We start from the raw sequence: 21,297 nt of genomic DNA, 5'->3' as shown, positions 1-21,297 counted from the left end.
AAGATTCACAAATGCATACAAAATTCAGAAATGCACACAAAATTCATAAATACACACACAATTCAGAAATGAAAACAAAATTTACAAATGCACACAAGATTCACAAATGCTCAGGACAAGATTCAGAAATGTATTTCTGATGCACACACAAATATATCTTGATTTACAAACTGCTTGCGGTCTGTGAACTTCACTGCATTTGTGTGTGAATTTTGAGACTCCCCTGACTTGGCTCGACACACAAATGCCTTTTTTTAAACAGGGAATGACCTGTGACCAATCAGATACCTCCCTTGTTTTAGCCAATCACAAGAACGCACCCCACGTGGGGGATTGTTTACTTGTAAGCCAATCACATGAAGTGCGGGCGCGAGCGAGAGCGCGACAGCGAGGTGGGTGGAGTTCTGCCAGTTGGTTGAGACCATTTTTTACAGTCTATGGTTGAGGCGGTGGGCCGGACCTCGAAATTACGAATTTAATACTTACCTCTCAGCTGTGTACGTTTTTTTTTTTGCTGAGGCCATGTAATAAAATCCTATAAGTACTGCAGACATTGTTTCCAACTTTGTTGTTTGCACATTTGACGCAAAATGCCCTTACAAACTCTTACTTTTTTAAACCGGCAAGTAAGCAGGAGTACTAATCATAACGTTAGAAAACCTCCCGTTTCCTTGACAACCAATGTAAATAATGAACACAGATTCTACGGCGGAGGCAAAGTAATCTTTGTCAGTGACCAGGAAGCTGCGTTCTTGAAATTTTAATTTTGCTTTAATCATTAAAAATGTAATTTTAGTAATGTAGTTCAGTAATACTGAGCTAAAAAATTAGGTGTTTTATCCGTTTAGCCTCAAATGTAAAAAGCCCTGTAACTCCTTTCCCAGACAAGTTGGGCAAAGTCTGTTCAATGTAGCCTACACACAAATTATTTTTATTAATGCAATGGACTGTTGCCTATGGCTTGCTCAGTTGGGGATATTTAATTTAATTAATCAATCAACAATATTATTGATCAGCATTACCAAACGTGGACGTTTTCCACTAGAAACAAACATTGATGTATTGTTTTAATTTAATACTGTGAAGCTGCTTTGATACAATCTCTATTGTGAAAAGCGCTATATAAATAAACTTGACTTGACTGTAACGGCACATCCGTATGTCATATTTTCCTAATGTCTGGTACTGTTAAACATGTTTTCACGTGAATGAATAATGATATGCAAGTGATGCATACATGACATACCCCAAAAAAAAAAAAAAGGTTGCTGCTCAGAAGTCATTCTGAATAGACACATAACCAACATATATTTAGAAATCCAACCCTTGAGAGTTTACATTTCAAGTCTCAAAATTAATATTGAGATATATAAGCTCAAACACAAACAAAAACAACAAATATTAAGAATATATTTATTAAATGTATAAAAAATGTATGTGAATTTAGGATTGCAACTTATAACCACAACTAAAACATGGGGATTTTTTAAAGACAATCATCCCGCACATCCTATTCTATAATAAAATCAGCTAATCGAATATTTGAAAATTGTGCCTTATCCCTAATTAATATAGTATTATTGTGTAAGTGGATGACATGACAAGTAGCAAAGGCAGTGTAAGTGGGGTCAAATGTTCATAGCAAATTTAAAAATAAAACAATGTAGCAGCATCATAGTGTAAACTACCAGTGTATTTGTGCAAGAGTCAATCAGCTGCCCTTAGGTTATTGGAGGGTGGGGGTGGAAGGAAGAGGCTCTCTATGATTCCCCTATAGAAAGTTAAGAGGATGGATTTTTGGGAGATGAGCCTTCCTCAACTGTGGGAGGAAGTGCAGAGGTTTTTGGAATTTCTTGGCCAGGTTCTGTTGGTGGTGTCGATAGATCAAGATGGGTCATCTGTGATGTGGATACTAAGCAACTCTGTGATCTTGACCTGCTCCATCATGGTGCTGTTGATGTGATGATTGTCAACGATCACCTCTGTAGTCATTTGGGTGTGGAGAGATATGATGTTGTCCTGTCCGTGTTAGATAAACAACTGAATTATATTCAGATAAATAAACACAGAAAGCGCACATTACTAGATAATATTCAATCACATTTTTCATCTTGACATTTGTATTAAGACTACTGCAGTTCTGACCACAAATCATTTTGTTAAATAGCTCAAAAACAGCCATCTTTAACTAAAATATTTTTCCTCCATATTCCATCTTATACCTGTTCTGTTGTGTAGGTGAAGCCCAACCACTGACAGATGTAAGCTACCATGCACAGAATTGTGTCATTGTATAAACTGTGACAATCAACCATAATTGGCTTAAATAACTCCATGACTACCACTATAAAGTTGATTTCTAGCTTACTTGTAGCCTAGGTAGCTTGCTGGAACCAACCTCGACATACCCTCCCGTTTACCCCGTGATTCTCCCTTAGTCAGACTTATTTCCTGCTGTCTTCCCATTTAAATTTTTTCCCGTAATAATCCCGTATTTGAATACTCTTTGCTTAGTTTATTGTGTATGTACCGAATGATTATTTTGGATTAGCCTAAGCAGCATACCGTTAGACCTAGCTTTACTGCTCCACTTACCAACATTCTTTCGTGGCTAACGTTACTGTTCTCATCAACGACAACGCATATATTCACGGCGAACTATAGCTTGCAGTCTTAAATACAACTTATATGAAAAGCATTAAGATATAGGGGTGTATAATCATTGTAAAACAAATCTTACCTTGACGTTGTCTTGCCGAGACACACCGGTCTTTTCACGTTGGGTTGTAGACTGTACTAGACTCAAAACTGACGCGACGCCGGTTCAACGAATAACGTGATTGGCCAAATCTATTCAACAAGGTAACAACACAAGCGTTGATTGGATCTCACTCCGGCCAACGTTTGTGATCAGCTAGCGAAATGAAATCTATTTTTATACTTTAATGTGCAACAATTGGCGTTGGAAACAATCATTAATCTTTTTGTGAATTATTCATACAGACAAAAATGAGCCACACAGCTGCTGAGTAACTGTTAAATCAAATACTAAACGAGATAGACGGACTTGGCCCACCGCCTAAGAAGCCGTTCTCAACCAACTGGCAGAACTCCACCCACCTCGCTCTAGCGCTCGCGCCCACACTTCATGTGATTGGCTTACAAGTAAACAATCCCCCACGTGGGGTGCGTTCTTGTGATTGGCTAAAACAAGGGAGGTATCTGATTGGTCACAGGTCATTCCCTGTTTAAAAAAAGGCATTTGTGTGTCGAGCCAAGTCAGGGGAGTCTCAAAATTCACACACAAATGCAGTGAAGTTCACAGACCGCAAGCAGTTTGTAAATCAAGATATATTTGTGTGTGCATCAGAAATACATTTCTGAATCTTGTCCTGAGCATTTGTGAATTCTTGTGTGCATTTGTAAATTTTGTTTTCATTTCTGAATTGTGTGTGTATTTATGAATTTTGTGTGCATTTCTGAATTTTGTATGCATTTGTGAATCTTCTGTGCTTTTTTAATTCTGTGTGCATTTGTGAATTTTGTGCGCATTTGTGTATCCTGTGTGTGTATTTATGAATCATGTGTGTGCATTTGTGTATCCTGTGTGTGCATATGTGAATGCAGTTTGTGCATTTATCTTTATTGAGACTCTTCTAGCTCCATATACTTGTTCTGCTTTAAGTGCTTCTTTTGCCAACTCGTCTGCCCTCTCATTGCCCTCAATACCTGTGTGCGCTGGAACCCAAGTGAACTGTAATATTAGCTTCTGTTGAGTTATCCTGAAAATCATCTGATGAACTTCATCTAAAAGATCCTGTCTGCTTGCAGATTTCCCAGTCTGGATGCTAGTTAGGGAGGACATAGAGTCTGAACAAATAACGGATTTATATGGCTTCACTTCTTCTACCCACTGTAGTGCCATTATGATGGCTATCATCTCTGCAGAGAAGATTGAGAGGTGGTTTGAGGTTCTTTTTTGTATTATAACTTTATATTTAGGAATGTATACAGCCACCCCCGTTTTACCTGCTGGTTCTTTGGATGCATCTGTAAATATTTTTACTGTATCATCATACATTACTTCTAGGTACTGCTGTACACTTTGATACAATCCTGTCTTGATTATATTTTTAGCTTCTAGATTAACTACAGGATAGCAGAAAAACCAAGGTGGAATTGTGCTCAAGTTGACATTTTTGCTGCAAGGTATAGTACTGATTCCCATGTCATCTGCCTCTTTATTGCTGTTCCATCCAAAACTACTGTTCACAATGCGACCATATTCCCAGCATTCTTCTAACACCAGTTTTGTAGGATGTGTAATTCCATGCCCTTGTAAGTTTACCCAATATGCTAGAGAAAGTTTTAACCTCCTAAGATTTAAAGGCATCTCCCCTACTTCTACTTGCAGCGCTGGGATAGGTGATGTTCGGAAGGCTCCACTACACAGCCGGAGAGCTTTGGCCTGCACCCTGTCCAGTTCAGCTAATGTAGTTTTTGCTGCTGTTTTATATACTGTACATCCATAATCAAACACTGATCGGATTAATGCAATATAAATTCTTTTCAAAGAAGAGCCTGACGCCCCCCAGTTATACCCTGAAAGACACTTCAAAAGATTGATTGCTTTCTTACATTTGTCTACCATTTTCTGAACATGATTTTTAAAAGTAAGTTTACTATCAAACCACACACCAAGATATCTTAAGACACTAACCTGTTTGAGAGATTGTCCATATATCTTAAGATCTATTGTGGGTTTTACCCTTTTCTTAGAAAAACAGATGAATTGCGTTTTTTCCACTGAAAGGTGGAACCCCCAGTCAAATGACCATTTTCCAACCTGACTAATTGCTGTTTGCATCCTTTGCTGTAAATTGTCAATATTACGGCCCCTAACCCACAATGCTCCATCATCTGCATATAATGCCCTATTTATCCTTTGGTTCACTCCATCAAACACATCATTAATCATTATATTAAACAGAATTGGACTGCATACACTACCTTGTGGAGTGCCATTTTCTATTGGGTATGTGCTTGATGACTCTGACCCATCCTGACTTCTATGGTTCTACCCTTTAAAAAATCTCTGACCCAGTTGAACATTTTACCTCCTATTCCCATTTTATTCAACTTAATTAAAAGTCCTTCTTTCCACAGCATGTCATAAGCCTTCTCTATATCAAAAAAGGTTGCCAAAACAGATTCTTTGTTAACTTGTGCTTTACGTATCTCATTCTCCAGGCAGACTACAGGATCTATAGTTGTTCTTCCATTACGGAATCCACTCTGATATGGTGTGATCAGCCCTCTGCTTTCTAATTTGTACACTAACCTTTTAGTAATCATCCTCTCCATGAGTTTACATAGGTTAGACGTTAATGCTATTGGTCTGTAGCTTTTGACATTCATTTTATCCTTTCCTGGTTTCCCTATAGGGACTATTACTGAGTGTTTCCACCCAGTAGGCAGTTTTCCTCGTTCCCAAATTTTGTTATATAAAACCAGTATCACATTTATTTATTTATTATACATTTACATTACATGTACATATACATTTATTTCTTCAATAATTTTATAGCATATCCCATCTCTCCCTGGTGAGGTATTTTTAACACCTATCAGTGCTCTTTTTAGTTCAAACAGTGTGAAATCTGCATCTAGTGAACTCTCCCCCACCATTTTCATCCCCAGCATATCTTTATTTTCTTCAATGGTCCTCTTTCTTATAGCTAGCTCTTCACTGGAGAGGTTCTGTGAGCTATGTATCCTTACAAAGGATTTTACAAGCATCTCAGCTTTTTCTCTACTGGTTACTGCCTCAGTGCCATTATCTCTTAATACTGGTAGTGAAAAGTCCCTTCTTATGCCACCCATCTTTCTGATCATTCCCCATATGTCATTAATTTTTATTCCTGTCCCAATATTACTACAAAAATCTCTCCAATATTTCCTTTTAGCTTCTCTTATAATTCTTTTGGCTTTAGCCTGTGCTCTTTTATACTCCAATAAATTATCAAATGAATGATTAGATTTAACAATTTTAAAGGCTTTATTCCTGTTTTTAACAGCCTCTCTACACTCATCAGACCACCATGGTAACATTTTCTTCTTCTTTGCTCCAGATGTTTTGCCTATTGTTTCCTCTGCTGACTCATGAATTATGGTAATAATCATATTATTCAACTCCTCAATGTCGTCACTCAAATTTGGCATGACTTCAATTAATTTGCTGCTTGTTTTAAAATTATACAGCCCCCAATTGACCCTTTTCATTCTCCATCTTGAAATCCAATTTTCTTCAAAACTAATGTTTTGACTCCTTATTTTAACCCAGATAGGATAATGATCACTGCCCATTGCATTTTTACTGCTCACATCCCATGTGCAGGAACCTGCTAGTTGTTGCGACACAAAAGTAAGATCAATTGCAGATTCTACACCATGAGCTACATCATACCTAGTGCCTCTTCCATCATTTAGACACACTAACTGATTATCATCCATAAACTACTCAATGATATACCCATCTCTATCTGTTGTAGCACATCCCCACAGGGTATTATATGCATTAAAATCTCCACATACTATAACTTTAGAGTTTTCCACATCACATACCTTCTCCAACATATCCCTAGTTATTTTTTGACAAGGATTATAAAAGTTTATTATTCTAATTTTTGTTTTGTTGACCCATGCCTCAATTATAATTATCTCAAGCTCTTCACTACTGTTGATAGCTCTATAGTTAACACCATGTTGGATAAAGGCGACAACTCCACCACCCATAGCAAGGGTTCTATCCTTACGGACTGCTGTATAGCCATACAATGTAAATTCAAGTGAGGGTTTTAGCCAGGATTCCTGAATGCAAATAATGTTAGGTTTAACTGATTGCTCCTGAATATGCTGTTTTAGTTCTTGTCCGTTTGCAATTAGACTCCTCGCATTCCACTGTAGAATGGTTAACATCATTAATCTCCACCACCACATGTTGATTGTGTATCTGATATCCCCATTATAAGTGTTGCATTAATGATCTCTACTGACATCTCTTCCATTTCCAAGTACTTTTCTGCCGCTTTTGCAATTATCTTAGTTCTCTCGGTTCGGCTCCATGCTTGGGCAGAACAGTTAATGATTTCTACCATAAACGCTACAAACTTTCTCTTTTCCACTATAAGTGTATCCTTGGTAACATTGCAGCATTTATGTATGCTTTGAACTGGGGGTTGAGTCACAGGTGCTGATCTACTTTTGTTGTCATTAGATTTTACCTTTCTAATTGACTCAACGTATGTAAGCTTTTCTTTTACCTTCACGTTCTGAATCTGAACCGCTTTTTAATGTGCATAACATCCTTTATAGGCAGCACTATGCTCTCCTCCACAATTACAACACTTGATTTTAACTCCCCTCTCACATTTCCCGTATTCATGTTCCCCTCCGCATTTGGCACAACGGAGTTTACTCTTACAGGCTGCTGCAATGTGCCCAAAACACTGGCATTTAAAGCATCTCATTGGGGGAGGGATATATGGCCTTACTATATAGCTGACGTACCCAATTCTGATTCTTTCAGGGATTTTGTCTTCCTCTAGAGTCAACAATACAGATAAGCTAGGCCACTTGAACACCATCTCTTGTGAAAGGTAAACGTTTAACTCTCGTTACTCGCACTCCTCTGACATTAACCCTGATTTCTTCTTCAGTTATCTCAGTTGACATTCCAGATATTACACCCATAACCTTCCCTCTATCTTCCCATACTTGTGGCTTAACCTCTTTCCCAAGCAATGATTTACATTTCATTAATCCATGCTGCTGTACTATATCTCTACATATAATCAGTAGATTCCCATCTCGTAAAGTTTTAACAAACCGCACGTCACCTACCAGCTTGTGAATAGCATCACTAACCTTCAAGGGATTTGATGTACAAGGAGATTGAAATCGCAGAATAACTTTAATTTCTGAACTTTGTTGTTCCTCTCCCTTATCTCCATCAGATTCTCTCTGCTTTCTTTTCATTTTTTTTCAATTTACTATCCTCCATTCTTCGTTGTTTGAATTTCCCTCGTTACCCGTGTCTCCCTCAATCTCATTTCCTTCATCCACGTCACTTCCTGCACCTCCCGGATCACACCTCATTCCTCTCAACTCAGCCATTCACCCACTTCCGACCTGAAGGGCGCGCGCGTCCGTTCCTTCTTCCTCTTCTTCTTCTTCTTCTTCTTCTTCTTTGATTTTATAGCGGGTAGCACCAACATTAAGGTGCATTATCGCCACCTACTGTATTGGAGTGTGGACCAGAATTTACCCATTTCATAAAAAAAAAATAAAATAAAATAAAACTCTAAATTCTCTTAATCAGCTCTGTTCTCTTAAGATAAAGAAATAAACTCTCTAGCCCATAAGTAATTATATTTTTAAGCTTTAATTCATCCATTCCCATCTTTATAAGTTTTTCATTATTTTTCGTTCATTAGTATACTTTTGACAAACACAAATAACATGTTCTACTGATTCCTCTACTCCACAATGCTCACACAATCCTGTTGGATGTTTATTTGTTATTTTTTAAGGTTTTGTTCAGCATAGTATGTCCAACCCTTAATCTTGTTAAAATATTTTCCTCTTTGGTGCTTCTTTTAGTTATCCTCACTACTCCTACTCCTCGTTGTATTTCATAAAGATGACGTCCTGTATTTACTGGATCCCATTTATGTTGCCACTCTTTCGTGGTATATGCTTTAATTACTGCTTTTGCTTCATATTTACTGAGTGAAATATTCATGACCTCCTCATTTTCCAAAGCCTGATTTGCTAAACTATCAACCTTTTCATTATCTTTTATCCCTCTATCCACTGTAGTGCTGTTGCTATTTCCATCATCTCTTCTGTGTACTGATAAATGATCTGATGTTCTCCTATTAACAGAAATGTTTAAGTATGGAATACTGAAAGCAAAACCTGTTCTTCCCGTATTGGTATCTTTAGATCCATCCGTATATACTGGGACAAATGCTTGATATACAGTTTGTAGTCTATCTTCAACAACAGCTGCAATGTTTCCAGATTCTTTCATTAACTCTAGCATATCTAAATCTGTGAGTACTGCAGGAAACAACCAAGCTGGAGTTATTGATAATGCTACTGTTGGAATATATCTTTTCTGACTTAAAATCATTTCTCAAGCTTCTTTGTCACTATTCCATGCAAAACACTTCAGTTTAGACCTTTCCTTTTCCCAGCACGGAAAGAGTGCCTTTACTGTTGGATGAGGGTCTTCTGAATGATCTTGAAGATTTACCCATATCTCCTCATCAGAGTGGTTTCAGGAGAGGAAGAGGAGCTATGGACCCCATTATATGTGTGGAAACAGATGTTAAGAAAGCTCAGGTTAATAAGGAGTCAGTGATGGCAGTCTTCTCTGATGTCGAAGAGGCACATGACATGGTTTGGAAAGAGGGGTTAATGATCAAACTTGATATGATATGAATAACAGGTAGAATTTATAATTGGATTAAAGATTTTTTATTTGATAGATTTATTCAAGTCAGAATTGTGAAAGTTTTATCTGGAAGATATATGGTAGAAAATGGCACACCCCAGGGCCGTGCCATAAGGCCAATACTCTTCAATTATGATAAATGATGTATTTTCTCAAGTTCATGGAGACATGGGGCGTTCATTGTTTGCTGATGACGGGGCATTGTGGAAACGGGGAAGGAATATAAATCATATCACAGGAAAAATACAAGAGGCGATTGAAGTAGTAGAAAAATGGTCATGTTCATGGGGATTCAGGTTTGAACAAAAACAATAATGTTCACTCAGAAAAGAGGCATTGATACAGAAATAAAGATGTACAGTATGGACAAACTATTGAACAAGTTAAAGGTTTGAAGTTACTGGGTGTGTGGTTTGATGAAAAATTAACATGGAATGAATATATTGAAAAGACTGACACTAAGTGTATAAAGATTTTAAATGTGATGAGATGTCTAAGAGGATCAGAATGGGGAGCGAGTAGAGTTGCAATGAAAAGTGTTTATATAGCACTGATAAGATCAGTGTTAGACTATAATTCCTCTACTTTCCAAATAAAATGCTATTCTCTCTGTAATCATTCTCTCCATTATCTTTCCTATATGTGAGGTCAATGCTATTGGCTGATAATTCTCTGGATTTGACGGGTCCTTTCCCAGGTTTCCTAATTGGAATAATCACTGACTCTTTCCATCCAATAGGTAACTTTCCTTTTACCCAAACTTCATTATAAAAGCCTAACAGTTTTATAGATGTTTTAACATTATGTAGCAGATTTCCTCCTTTCCAGGAGATGTTATTCCAGCTCTTGCTATTGCCCTCCATTTCTCCCATAGTGAACAGCGCATCCCTTGTGCTATTAGTTTCCTTCCGCCTCTCAATCCTTCCAGAATAAACTGATTTTGTTAATTCCCTTCCTCTCTTTCCCTCCTCAGTTAGATTATTTGAGCTATGGATTTCAACGAGTGCCTTTGCTGTCATTTCTGCCTTTTCTACATCCGATACTGCTGCCTTTTCCCCTCCTTCATAACAGGGTATTCCCATTCTCTTCTGATTCCTCTCATGCTTTTAATCATGTGCCATACCTCTCCCACAGGTGTTGATCTGCTTATTTTATTACAAAACTTCTGCCAACTTTGTCTTTTTGCATTCCGTATAATTTTCCTTACCTTCCGCACTTCCCCTGCCTTTAAGATTAAACAAATATTTATGAAAAATGAAAAATTATAAAGCCAATGTGTCGAGCAGGATGAGGCAGAGAGCTGCAGCTGCCTTTACTTTTGTATTGGTTTATTTTATTATTAAAAGTCTTTAAATGTTAACCAGTTCCCACCTCCTTCCCACAACAACAAACTGCGTTACAGCCATTAATATACAAATTGCTACATTAGTGCATGTATATAGAAACGAATGTGACAGATATAGAAAAAACAAATGAAGTTAAACAGATGAATGTTTGCTCTGTTGAAGCTGCACAAACAAGTTGCTAGTTTGAATCCTTAGATCCTTCTAATAACTTCCTGCAACTTAAAAGCGTGATAAACTAGAAATTATAGACAAAAACATGTTTTCTAATCAGACATAAACAAAATGCTTTTTTCTCAGTTGGAGAACCACTGAACAAATGACACACAAAAGAAACATTGATAAGATGCTATCATAATGCTTTTTATTGATTCAAGAGAAGAGAATCAAACTTTTAGATTTGTTAATAATGAGGTTTCTGTTAATGATTGAGCTCCTCTGTTGCTGCAGTGACTCATAACAGACTATAAAGTACATCTACGGATGGAGCCGTCAACACAGACGACCCACAGTAATCCCAGGTCAAAGCTCACATGCTTGTGGTTATTGGGACAGGCAACCATCGGGATCCAGTCTGTGCCAGCGGGGTTGGATTGAGTGACACCAGTTCTGCAAAATCACCACTTCTTTAATGTAACATTTGATTTATTTCAGAAAATTAATCACTTTTGTTCATACAATGTTAAATATGATGAAGGTTCTAATCACCTTTGGTATAAGTTCCCTTGAGAGTTGACACCAAAGACAGTGCCATCAGTTGCTACTTCAATCATGGACAGAAGTCCAGGAATATTCACAAAGCTGGACCCGGAACAGGAATTACTCGTCACATCCTGCACCAGACCCAAAGAGACAAACCAGTCAACCATCATAAAGTCACATGAAATAACTGCCTTTGCTGCTTCCACACCAGTTTCTTTATTTCTTTAGTCATGTCAGAAAATCAAACCTGTGTGAGGTCTAGTTTGTTAAAAACCTGGTTTATTTAAACTTGAACTCATGCCCTTTATTTAACATTATGACATTACCTTCAAGATGTAGATTTGGTCAGCGCTGTTCACTCCCCAACAGCTGTACGGGCCACAGCTGAAATGCTTCAGCTTTCCATTAATTGTAACCCAAGAAATATTGCTGGATGGCCAATTGTTATTAGCATCCATATTTAAGCAGAATATGTCATCATTCACATTGACACCTGAAATGATCTGATCACCTCCAGCATCCACCTGTTTGAGAAGGCCTAACAGTACAATCAACAGGTTGGATGAAAGATTAATTTGAGAATAACGATAAGATAATGTCTTAAAACAAATTAATGACCGATTAAGCATGTATTGGTTTCTGTAATTTCCCTTTTCACCTGGAATCTGCACAAAGGTACCACCCTGCGACTTGAAGACCTTGTCATCTGCATCCACCCCGAGCAGACCAGCAGGACCAACACTGAGGTGCTTTAGAGACTTGCCAAGCTTTATGAAGACATTATAATTTAGGATAAACGCTTCATTTTGATCATTCACTCCAACCACTAAACCAGATCCAGTGTCTATCTGCTTCAGTGTGCCATTCATCACACTACAGATTAAAGCTGTGAAAACATGGAGCAAAAGAGTACAAATAGACACTTTCACAAATGAATTACATACGGTTATATAAAACATATTTTAAATACGTTATATTTTTTTTGATGGATTTATAATATATTGATGTTATCAAATCACATTATAGCTTACCCAGAGTGGGAAGGAACTGGCAGCTGAAGAGTAGCAGGACACTCTGAAAAACCTTCATTGCTCTGTTCATAACCATAAATCATTTATATAAGGGAGTTCAATATGAGTAAGGATAAAGCATAATGAATATTAAATTAACATTAAATAAATGACGACAACCTTCTCTTGATAGACCAGAATCAGCAGTCAGTGTGGATTTTTCTCTTCTGTGATACAAGTACTAGAAATGTGCATCTAATGTTGACAAATGCTATTGAGGGGTCATTTAAATAGCTGAAATATGTTGCCTGATTAGACTGAGGGCTGTTGCCTGATTATGCCATTTGTTTCTATAGTTACATATTGCTGTCACCTGCATTTAGTTTAGTTCCTTTGTTTGCCCAGTGTATTTATACCCCCAGCTTAACTCAATCTCTTGTAGGTTCTTGTTTGGACATGTAAACCTGGCTCAATTGGTCCAATGGAGGTATCTAGGTGAAGGTTTTTGCGTGTTACTGTCTTTCCTCGTGGCAAAGTATTTTGATTGTGAAATACATTTTCTCATATGCATTAACTCGTTATTTCATCTGACTCCATAAATGAAAATGTTTTAATGATATGTGTTCATCATTAAATGTGAGCGAACCCATATGAAAAAAACCTGCATGCTTCATATACAGCAACCATACACACTCAAAAAAATGATTCTTGCCACTAATTGAATTTAAGCAAACAATTTAAATAAAATATATTTTTAAATGTATAAAATAACCATTATTGTTGCGAATTATTCTTACACAACATGAATGTAATGGATCCAAGTCACATTTGTTGCCATAAGGGGCAAATGCAGATGTAGCGCATGCGCAGTAGAGTAAAGAAAAAGAAAAAAACTCTGAAGGCGGCAACAGTCGTTGGACGTGGTCAAGACTCAGCGTCGATTCGCGTTAACAGATGTGGAATATTCTACAAGGTAAGATCTTTTCTATTTTTTAAATGATTTAGACTTCATCTATTATTTTTTTTAATAAATGTAATCGATCTGATTTAATTAATATCTTAGTTTCGCCGTGACTGCACTTCAGACGAATGAACTTTTTCAGCCTTTCCAGTTAACTTAGCCTATATAATGTTAAAGAGTAATGTTAACTGATCTTTTTTAAGATTTATTGTCGACTGACTATGTGCATCATTTTTGCATTTAGGCAGATTACTCGTACGATTTTTGACTTGCATTACTTTGTATTATGCCAAAACATTGCACTAACACAGTCAATCGAACGTAACGTTAGGCCTAACATTAACGTTATATGAAGGTTAACGTTATATACAATTGTATAAGATTTCTCGTTAAAACAAATATCTTAAAAATATTTGTAACTTTGATCATTTTAAGATATAGGCCTACGGTCGACTGACGTGTAACTATGCGTGTAACGCCCGTTTCACTCATACTCCGTGTGCAGTGCGTATGCGGTGCAGGAGCAGCACGCGCAATAGTGCTTTCACATATGCTGCGTTTGCAGTGCGTGACTGATCCGCGGCTGTACAAAATACATACTGTACAAAAGGCCCGGATGCCCTTAAATGGCTTGGATGATTCTGACCAATCACAGCGCAACTTATTGTAGCGTCACCTGGGCTGAAGCAGAAACCGCGTTAGAGAGAAGATGCAACGCATGTGAGAGTGTTAAGTTCGGGCAGCTTCATTGTAGTTCATCTATAGTAGTTCGATTACGATTCAGTGAAGTTATATGGAGTTGCTGTGTGCGTGCATGTCAAGTAAGTTTATATTTCCAAATATTTCCTGTTGATACCAAGAAACTAGTAGTTTATATTCAATAGACTAAACAGTAGTTGATTAGTATCATTCTGACAGAATTATTCTTTCTATTTAGTATGTTTAGAGTTTCTATGTGTTATTTGAGGTAGACGTTATGTATTGGACATTATTTTATTGTTGGATGCTTTAATTTGGAAATGATTATCACATGGTGATCAGCTGTTTATCACATGCATATGTCATGCCCAGTTGCGGTATTTACGCGCTTCTAGCGCCGCCTTGTGGCGATGTTCAGAATAAGTATTTAACATTGTCCAATAGTACTTTATTAATGTGAATGTTGTATACAGCATGCATACTGTTAATTGTTTAAATGATTATGTTGTAGAATATATATAATATATATATATATATGTGTATATTAATGTTTATTTTTCTTGTATAATTTGTTATAGAACCACACATGTAAACTCAACCAGCTCTTCAGTAAACAAGTTAAACTTGGACCCTGTTTGGTGCGTCTCTTCAATTAATTCGACTTATGCAGTTCTGACCGACTGCCTGCTGTGTTTCACATCCATCTAAATTAATCTACCTTCGAACCTCTTCATTTTAAATGGTCCTTCGAGCCGGATATTGAATTACAGCAGAGAGATGACATCCCATTCTGAACCAGATCCTCCTGTTGTCCGACCTAGACGACAAATGAGACTACCTGCACATCTAGCAGATTACCAAGTTTCTGATTCAGCACATATGAAGAGAGCACTACCTTTGTTTCCGCCCACGTCTGATAGCGTCTCACGATCATCTTCTCCAGAGAGTCAGTCACCGTACGCAGATGATCTACTACTACGAGATGAATGGCCAGATCCAACTGGACATGCGTCGCAAGAGTATGATCAGCTCCGCCTCCAAGACCAGCAGCTGTTTGATATTAAATCTATGTGGAATGAGATGAAAAGAGACAGCAATGAGCTACGCAATCACATTTTACCTGAGATTCTGTCCACAATGCGAAGGCTCCAGGCAGAGAATGCTACGCTAAAGCAGGAGATTCAGCAGATAGCCACAGGAAGAGAGACTCCTCGTCGACCAGTAACGCCAGTTCCAGCCCCTCGCACTCATGTGCCACCGTCCGTCCATAGACAGAGAGATTCTGCAGTGTATACTGGTGAGCTTCCTCTAGACCGATCGGTCCAGTGTGAGCAGCTGACAAACGAGATGGAAGACTTAACGTTTTCATCCAGGCCAGAGCACCCATATGCTGAAGAGAGTCGTCGTGCCCCCCCACAGATGTCCTACACCAACACAGCCCGGCCGGTAACAGCTGTAAAATATGAGGATGAGACGCTTAGTCCCAGACACAGTCGTCACCAGAGTGATAGAGACTTCTGTCTGCCTCCATGCCCAGAATTGGTGCCAAGAGCGGAGATGCAGCATGCCCAGGAGCAGATATATCGAGGCCCTAAGCCTACCATCCCCAGCCTGACAGCAGCTGATCCTAGACCGTTCTCAAGATTACGGATGGCACTAGAGAACCTTCTGCCAGTGAATGCGAGTGAACGCTTTAAGTATCAGATCCTGACTGATCATTTAGAGCTAGAAGAGGCCCTACTAGTAGCAGATTCCTACTGTAATTCTGTGAGACCATATACAGACACTATGGAAGCTCTTGTGAAGATGTATGGTCAACCCCACAAGCTTGTGCTGCGGAATATCGCAGAAGTACTAGAAGGTCCCAATCTCAAGCCAGGTGACGTTAAAGCATTCAAGTTCTTCGCCCTCCGTGTACGCTCATTAGTGAGTATGTTGGAACAATTGGGGTCTGAGGGAGCATCTGAATTAGAATGCGGTTCACACGTGTCTAGACTCCAAGGCAAGCTCCCTCACGAGCTCCAGATCAGCTTTAAGAGGTATGTCCATCCTTCTAGGATCACAGTCCCCACTCTTATCGACTTTGCGGACTGGTTAGAGTATGAGCTCCAGGTCCAAGATGACACTGCCAAGACCGTTACATATGTTCCACCCTTAACTGCTAAGAAGCGAGAAGGTCGTCACGACTCCAAGGCTCCTGGGAGATCTACGAGTTTCCTACTGGGTACAGAGAAACCTGCTGCAGACAGTGAATGCAGAGTGTTCGCTCCAGAGTCCCGGCCCAGCTCTGCCAGGTACCAAGAGAAGTTATGTGCCTACTGCCCTTATTGTGATAATGCCAATCATTTTCTGAATGGATGCCACAACTTCAAAGAGTTGACTAGGGACCAGAAAGAGGCCAGGATTCGTAAGAATAATAGATGTTGGAGATGCGGCCGCAATCATCACGCTTCCAGATGCACACTGAAAGCCTTGTGCAAGACCTGCAACAGGAAACATCTCCTTATATTGCATGATCTGAACGAGAGAGCTGTGACCGCCAGTACAGCGCCCAAACCCCCAGAGAACTCCTGTCTTGTGAGTACTACAAAAGACATCTTGTACGTTGACCGTTCTGTCAGTAGCCGTAGAGTCATGCTGAAAGTGAGTAAGGTAATCATCACGAATGGAGATGCATCGTTAGAGACATATGCAGTGCTCGACGACGGGTCAGAGAGGACTATCCTCCAAGCAGCCGCACAGCAATTGAACCTCAGAGGACAACCAGAAGACCTGATACTGAGAACAGTGAGACAGGATCAGCAGGTGCTTCATGGGGCGGCTGTCTCCTTCACAGTATCATCTGTGTCTCATCCCCACAAGAAATTCCTCATCCAACACGCCTTTACAGCTGAGAGACTAGGTCTTGCTGAACACACATACTCGGTGGCTTCCTTAAAGAAGAGATACAGACATCTAACTGGCCTCCCGTTGCAGCAGATGGATAAAGTGCAGCCAATGTTGCTGATCGGATCAGATTGCCCCCACCTCATCACGCCCATTGAACCAGTCCGGTTAGGCCCACCAGGTGGACCCGCAGCAGTCAAGACCCGCCTGGGATGGACTCTTCAAGGTCCTACGCATGAGATTCGTCACGAGATTAACACGCACCAGTGTTTCTTCACCTCTGTCCTCCCCAACGCAGACCTGTTTGCTCACGTTGAGAGATTATGGCAGATGGATGTGATTCCCTACCGCAGTGAAAAGGTAGTGACGAGATCCAAGCTAGACCAAGAAGCCATCAGACTCTTGCAGGAGAAGACGGTCCGAGTGGAGGTAGAAGGGACGATGCGGTATGCTACACCACTGCTTCGGAGGCAGAGCATGCCACAGCTGACCATGACCAAAGAAGCAGTTCTCCCTCAGCTCAGGAGTGTTGAAAGGAGACTGCTTAAGAACCCAGACCAGGCTTCGGCCTACCAGGCTGAGATAACTAGGCTGAAGGAGGCAGGTTACATAGCCAAGCTGGAACCGAGAGAAGTCACGAGCTCCACAGAGTCATGGTACATTCCCCACCATATGGTGCAGCATAATAACAAGAACCGGGTCGTCTATAACTGCTCCTTCCAATATGAAGGTCACAGCCTAAATGAGTTTCTTCTTCCAGGACCTACGCTAAGCTCATCACTGCTAGCAGTTCTGCTCCGCTTCCGAGAGCATCAGGTAGCCATAAGCAGTGATATTCGAGGTATGTTTCACCAGGTGAGGCTGCTCCCTGATGACATGCCCTTACTCAGATTCCTGTGGCGTGACCTGAAGCCGGAGCAACCCCCTGATGTGTACCAGTGGCAAGTTCTCCCCTTTGGTACCACATGCAGTCCCTGCTGTGCCACTTACGCCCTTCAGAGGCACGTCATAGACCACAGCCAGTCTGGAGACCCAGTCAGAGAGGTAATTGAAAAATCATTCTATGTTGATAATTGTTTACATAGTCTTCACTCCCCTCGAGAGGCCCGAGACCTAGTTGATCAACTATGTTCTCTCTTAACTGCCGGAGGCTTTGAGCTTCGACAATGGGCCAGCAATTGCCCATCAGTGGTTACTCACCTCCCTTCTGAGTCGAGATCCGATACCTGTGACCTCTGGCTTAGTCAAGGCCAACAAGATGTCCATGAGTCTACGCTCGGATTACATTGGCATTGTCAGTCCGACACCCTACGTTACAAGCACAGAGCTAGCCGCTGCTCCACTGTGACAATGCGCAACATCTACCATGTACTGGCCAGCCAATATGACCCCCTCGGTTATATTATCCCTTACACCACCCGGGCGAAGATATTAGTACAGCGATTATGGGATAAAAGGCGCGACTGGGATGATCCGCAATTACCTGAGGAACTCCTTACTTCATGGTCTGAGTGGGAGAAGGAGTTGAGTGTATTAGAGAAGATATCTCTACCCCGATGCTATGCCAGCTCACAGATGGATCACTTGTCATGTAGATACGACGTCCACGTTTTTTGTGACGCATCGGAGCAGGCATACGGTTCAGTGGCTTATCTACGGATAGAAGACAAAAAAGGTCAGGTAGAAGTCATCTTTATAGCCGCCAGATCTCGCGTTGCACCCCGCAAGCAACAATCTATACCCCGCTTAGAGCTGTGTGCTGCGCTTACTGGAGCGCAGCTCTCCCAACTCCTGACTACAGAGCTTACAATTCCTATTCACTCCACCACGCTCTGGTCAGACTCTACCACCGTGCTCACATGGCTGACATCCAGCTCCTGTCGTTACAAGGTGTTCGTAGGAACACGGGTGGCAGAGATACAAGAGATAACAGCTTCGGCCACCTGGTGCTATGTCAGATCTGCAGACAATCCAGCGGATGACATCACGCGAGGCAAGCCTCTTTGTGACCTTGCTACAGGGAGCCGGTGGAGCCAGGGACCAGCCTTCCTCAAGCTGCCACCAGATAGTTGGCCCGGACAGCCCCCTCTATCGTTTGAAGAGCCAAACAGTGAATTAAGACAGTCTGCCTTCTCCGGGTTAGTGACCACAACTGCACCCCCACTTAAGCCACCGCACTACAACACGCTGTCAGAGTACCTGAAAGCTTATGGGCAGGAGCTTCACGGGGCGGCCTACACCTCCAGTTCTGACCTCCAAAGAGACGTTCAACAAGCAGTCCTTCGCCAAGCTCAATCAGAGTCCTTTCCCGATGAGCTGAAGCTTCTGAAGTCAGGCAAACCAGTGTTAGCCACAAGCAGGCTGGTCTCACTCTCCCCTGAGCTCGACGCTGCTGCTGGACTGATTCGTGTAGGAGGCCGTCTTCGTCACTGTGAGGTACTAGAAGCGGAGGCTATTCATCCAGTTGTCCTAGACCCTCGACATCCGACCACAGAGCTAATCATCAAGGATTATGACAAGAGGCTGCATCACCCCGGTGCAGAGAGACTGTTCGCCGAGATCAGAAGGACATACTGGATTATTAGAGGCCGTGAAGCTGTCCACCGACACCAGTGCCAGTGTGTAGAGTGTAGAAAATGGAGAGGCCGCCCAGAAGTCCCCTTTATGGCCGACCTACCCCTTACCAGGCAGAGATACTTCCGTCCAGCCTTCTACTCAACTGGTATGGACTGTTTCGGCCCCTTCTTAGTTAAAATTGGCCGCCGTAACGAGAAGAGGTGGGGTATAGTCTTTAAGTGTATGACCACCAGGGCAGTCCATCTCGACCTTCTAACCAGTATTGATTCTGATTCGTTTCTGATGTCCCTACGACATTCTTATCATTGCACGACGAGGGAAACCGTATGAGTTATTGAGCGACCAAGGCACCAACTTTAAGGGAGGAGAACGTGAAATGAGTCTTTCGCCAACCTCCAAGAGGAGCTACAGAGTCACCTCGCCAGCCAGCAGATAAAGTTTGTTTACAACCCGCCAGGTGCCCCTCACTTCGGCGGTTGCTGGGAGAGGGAGATCCGCTCGATTAAGACAGCCCTCAGAGTGACCATCGGGGCTCAGACTGTCACTGAAGAAGTTTTGAGAACAGTTCTGGTTGAGGTTGAAGGTATTCTCAACTCAAAGCCCCTTGGGTATACCTCATCTGACGTAGCTGACCCTGATCCAATCACCCCGTACTGCTTTCTGATTGGCCGTAGAGACGCATCCTTACCTCAAGTAGTCTACCAAGAGTCCGAGATTCTGAGCCGCAGACGCTGGCGCCACAGCCAACTGCTTGCAGAACACTTTTGGAGACATTTTCTCAAGTATTACTCACCCGGTCTCCAAGCTCGTCAGAAGTGGAAGACAGAGAAAAGGTCATTAGAGAGCGGGAACGTGGTCATGATCGTCGATCCTCAACTTCCTCGTGCCCTCTGGCCAGTAGGCAGAATCACCCAGGTGTTCCCAGGCGCAGATGGGCGGGTCCGGACAGCCAATGTAGATGTCAAGGGTAAGACCTACACGCGAGTCGTGGCTCGCCTCATCCAGCTTCCGGCCCTACCTGAGGATGACTAGGCCCAGATATAGACCTTTGTGAGATGTTCGAATTCAGTTCTTGAATTCGGGGGCGGCTGAACAAAAGGCCCGGATGCCCTTAAATGGCTTGGATGATTCTGACCAATCACAGCGCAACTTATTGTAGCGTCACCTGGGCTGAAGCAGAAACCGCGTTAGAGAGAAGATGCAACGCATGTGAGAGTGTTAAGTTCGGGCAGCTTCATTGTAGTTCATCTATAGTAGTTCGATTACGATTCAGTGAAGTTATATGGAGTTGCTGTGTGCGTGCATGTCAAGTAAGTTTATATTTCCAAATATTTCCTGTTGATACCAAGAAACTAGTAGTTTATATTCAATAGACTAAACAGTAGTTGATTAGTATCATTCTGACAGAATTATTCTTTCTATTTAGTATGTTTAGAGTTTCTATGTGTTATTTGAGGTAGACGTTATGTATTGGACATTATTTTATTGTTGGATGCTTTAATTTGGAAATGATGATTATCACATGGTGATCAGCTGTTTATCACATGCATATGTCATGCCCAGTTGCGTATTTACGCGCTTCTAGCGCCGCCTTGTGGC

General features: G+C 41.0%; 1 protein-coding gene across 1 annotated transcript; it reads right to left on the bottom strand.

Annotated features, from left to right (window-relative positions):
- Window positions 1-10,825: 10,825 nt before the first annotated feature.
- LOC308688241 (fish-egg lectin-like) lies at window positions 10,826-12,894 on the bottom strand. Its single transcript, XM_081361189.1, has 6 exons — window positions 12,756-12,894; window positions 12,597-12,658; window positions 12,224-12,451; window positions 11,892-12,103; window positions 11,572-11,696; window positions 10,826-11,472 (listed from the first exon to the last, which is right to left on the bottom strand). Exons 2-6 carry the CDS (start codon window positions 12,652-12,654, stop codon window positions 11,328-11,330), a joined length of 768 nt encoding a protein of 255 aa, XP_081217315.1. The 5' UTR covers window positions 12,655-12,658; window positions 12,756-12,894; the 3' UTR covers window positions 10,826-11,327.
- Between the last annotated feature and the right edge of the window lie 8,403 nt (window positions 12,895-21,297).

This window comes from Scardinius erythrophthalmus (assembly GCF_964197995.2).
Source record: "Scardinius erythrophthalmus genome assembly, chromosome: 1".
In the NCBI taxonomy this organism is placed as follows: Eukaryota; Metazoa; Chordata; class Actinopteri; order Cypriniformes; family Leuciscidae; genus Scardinius; species Scardinius erythrophthalmus.
The sequence above is the reverse complement of the archived record's forward strand: the minus strand, read 5'-3'. Positions and strand labels throughout refer to the sequence as shown.

What these genes read in the sequence shown, in the direction of transcription:
- LOC308688241 (XM_081361189.1), bottom strand. Translation starts at nt 12,654, where the DNA reads ATGAAGGTTTTTCAGAGTGTCCTGCTACTCTTCAGCTGCCAGTTCCTT. An exon ending in TACCTTTGTGCAGATTCCAG is followed by an intron (nt 12,104 to 12,223) that starts GTGAAAAGGGAA and finishes TTGTACTGTTAG; the next exon opens with GCCTTCTCAAACAGGTGGAT. An exon ending in ACCAAATCTACATCTTGAAG is followed by an intron (nt 11,697 to 11,891) that starts GTAATGTCATAA and finishes GGTCTGGTGCAG; the next exon opens with GATGTGACGAGTAATTCCTG.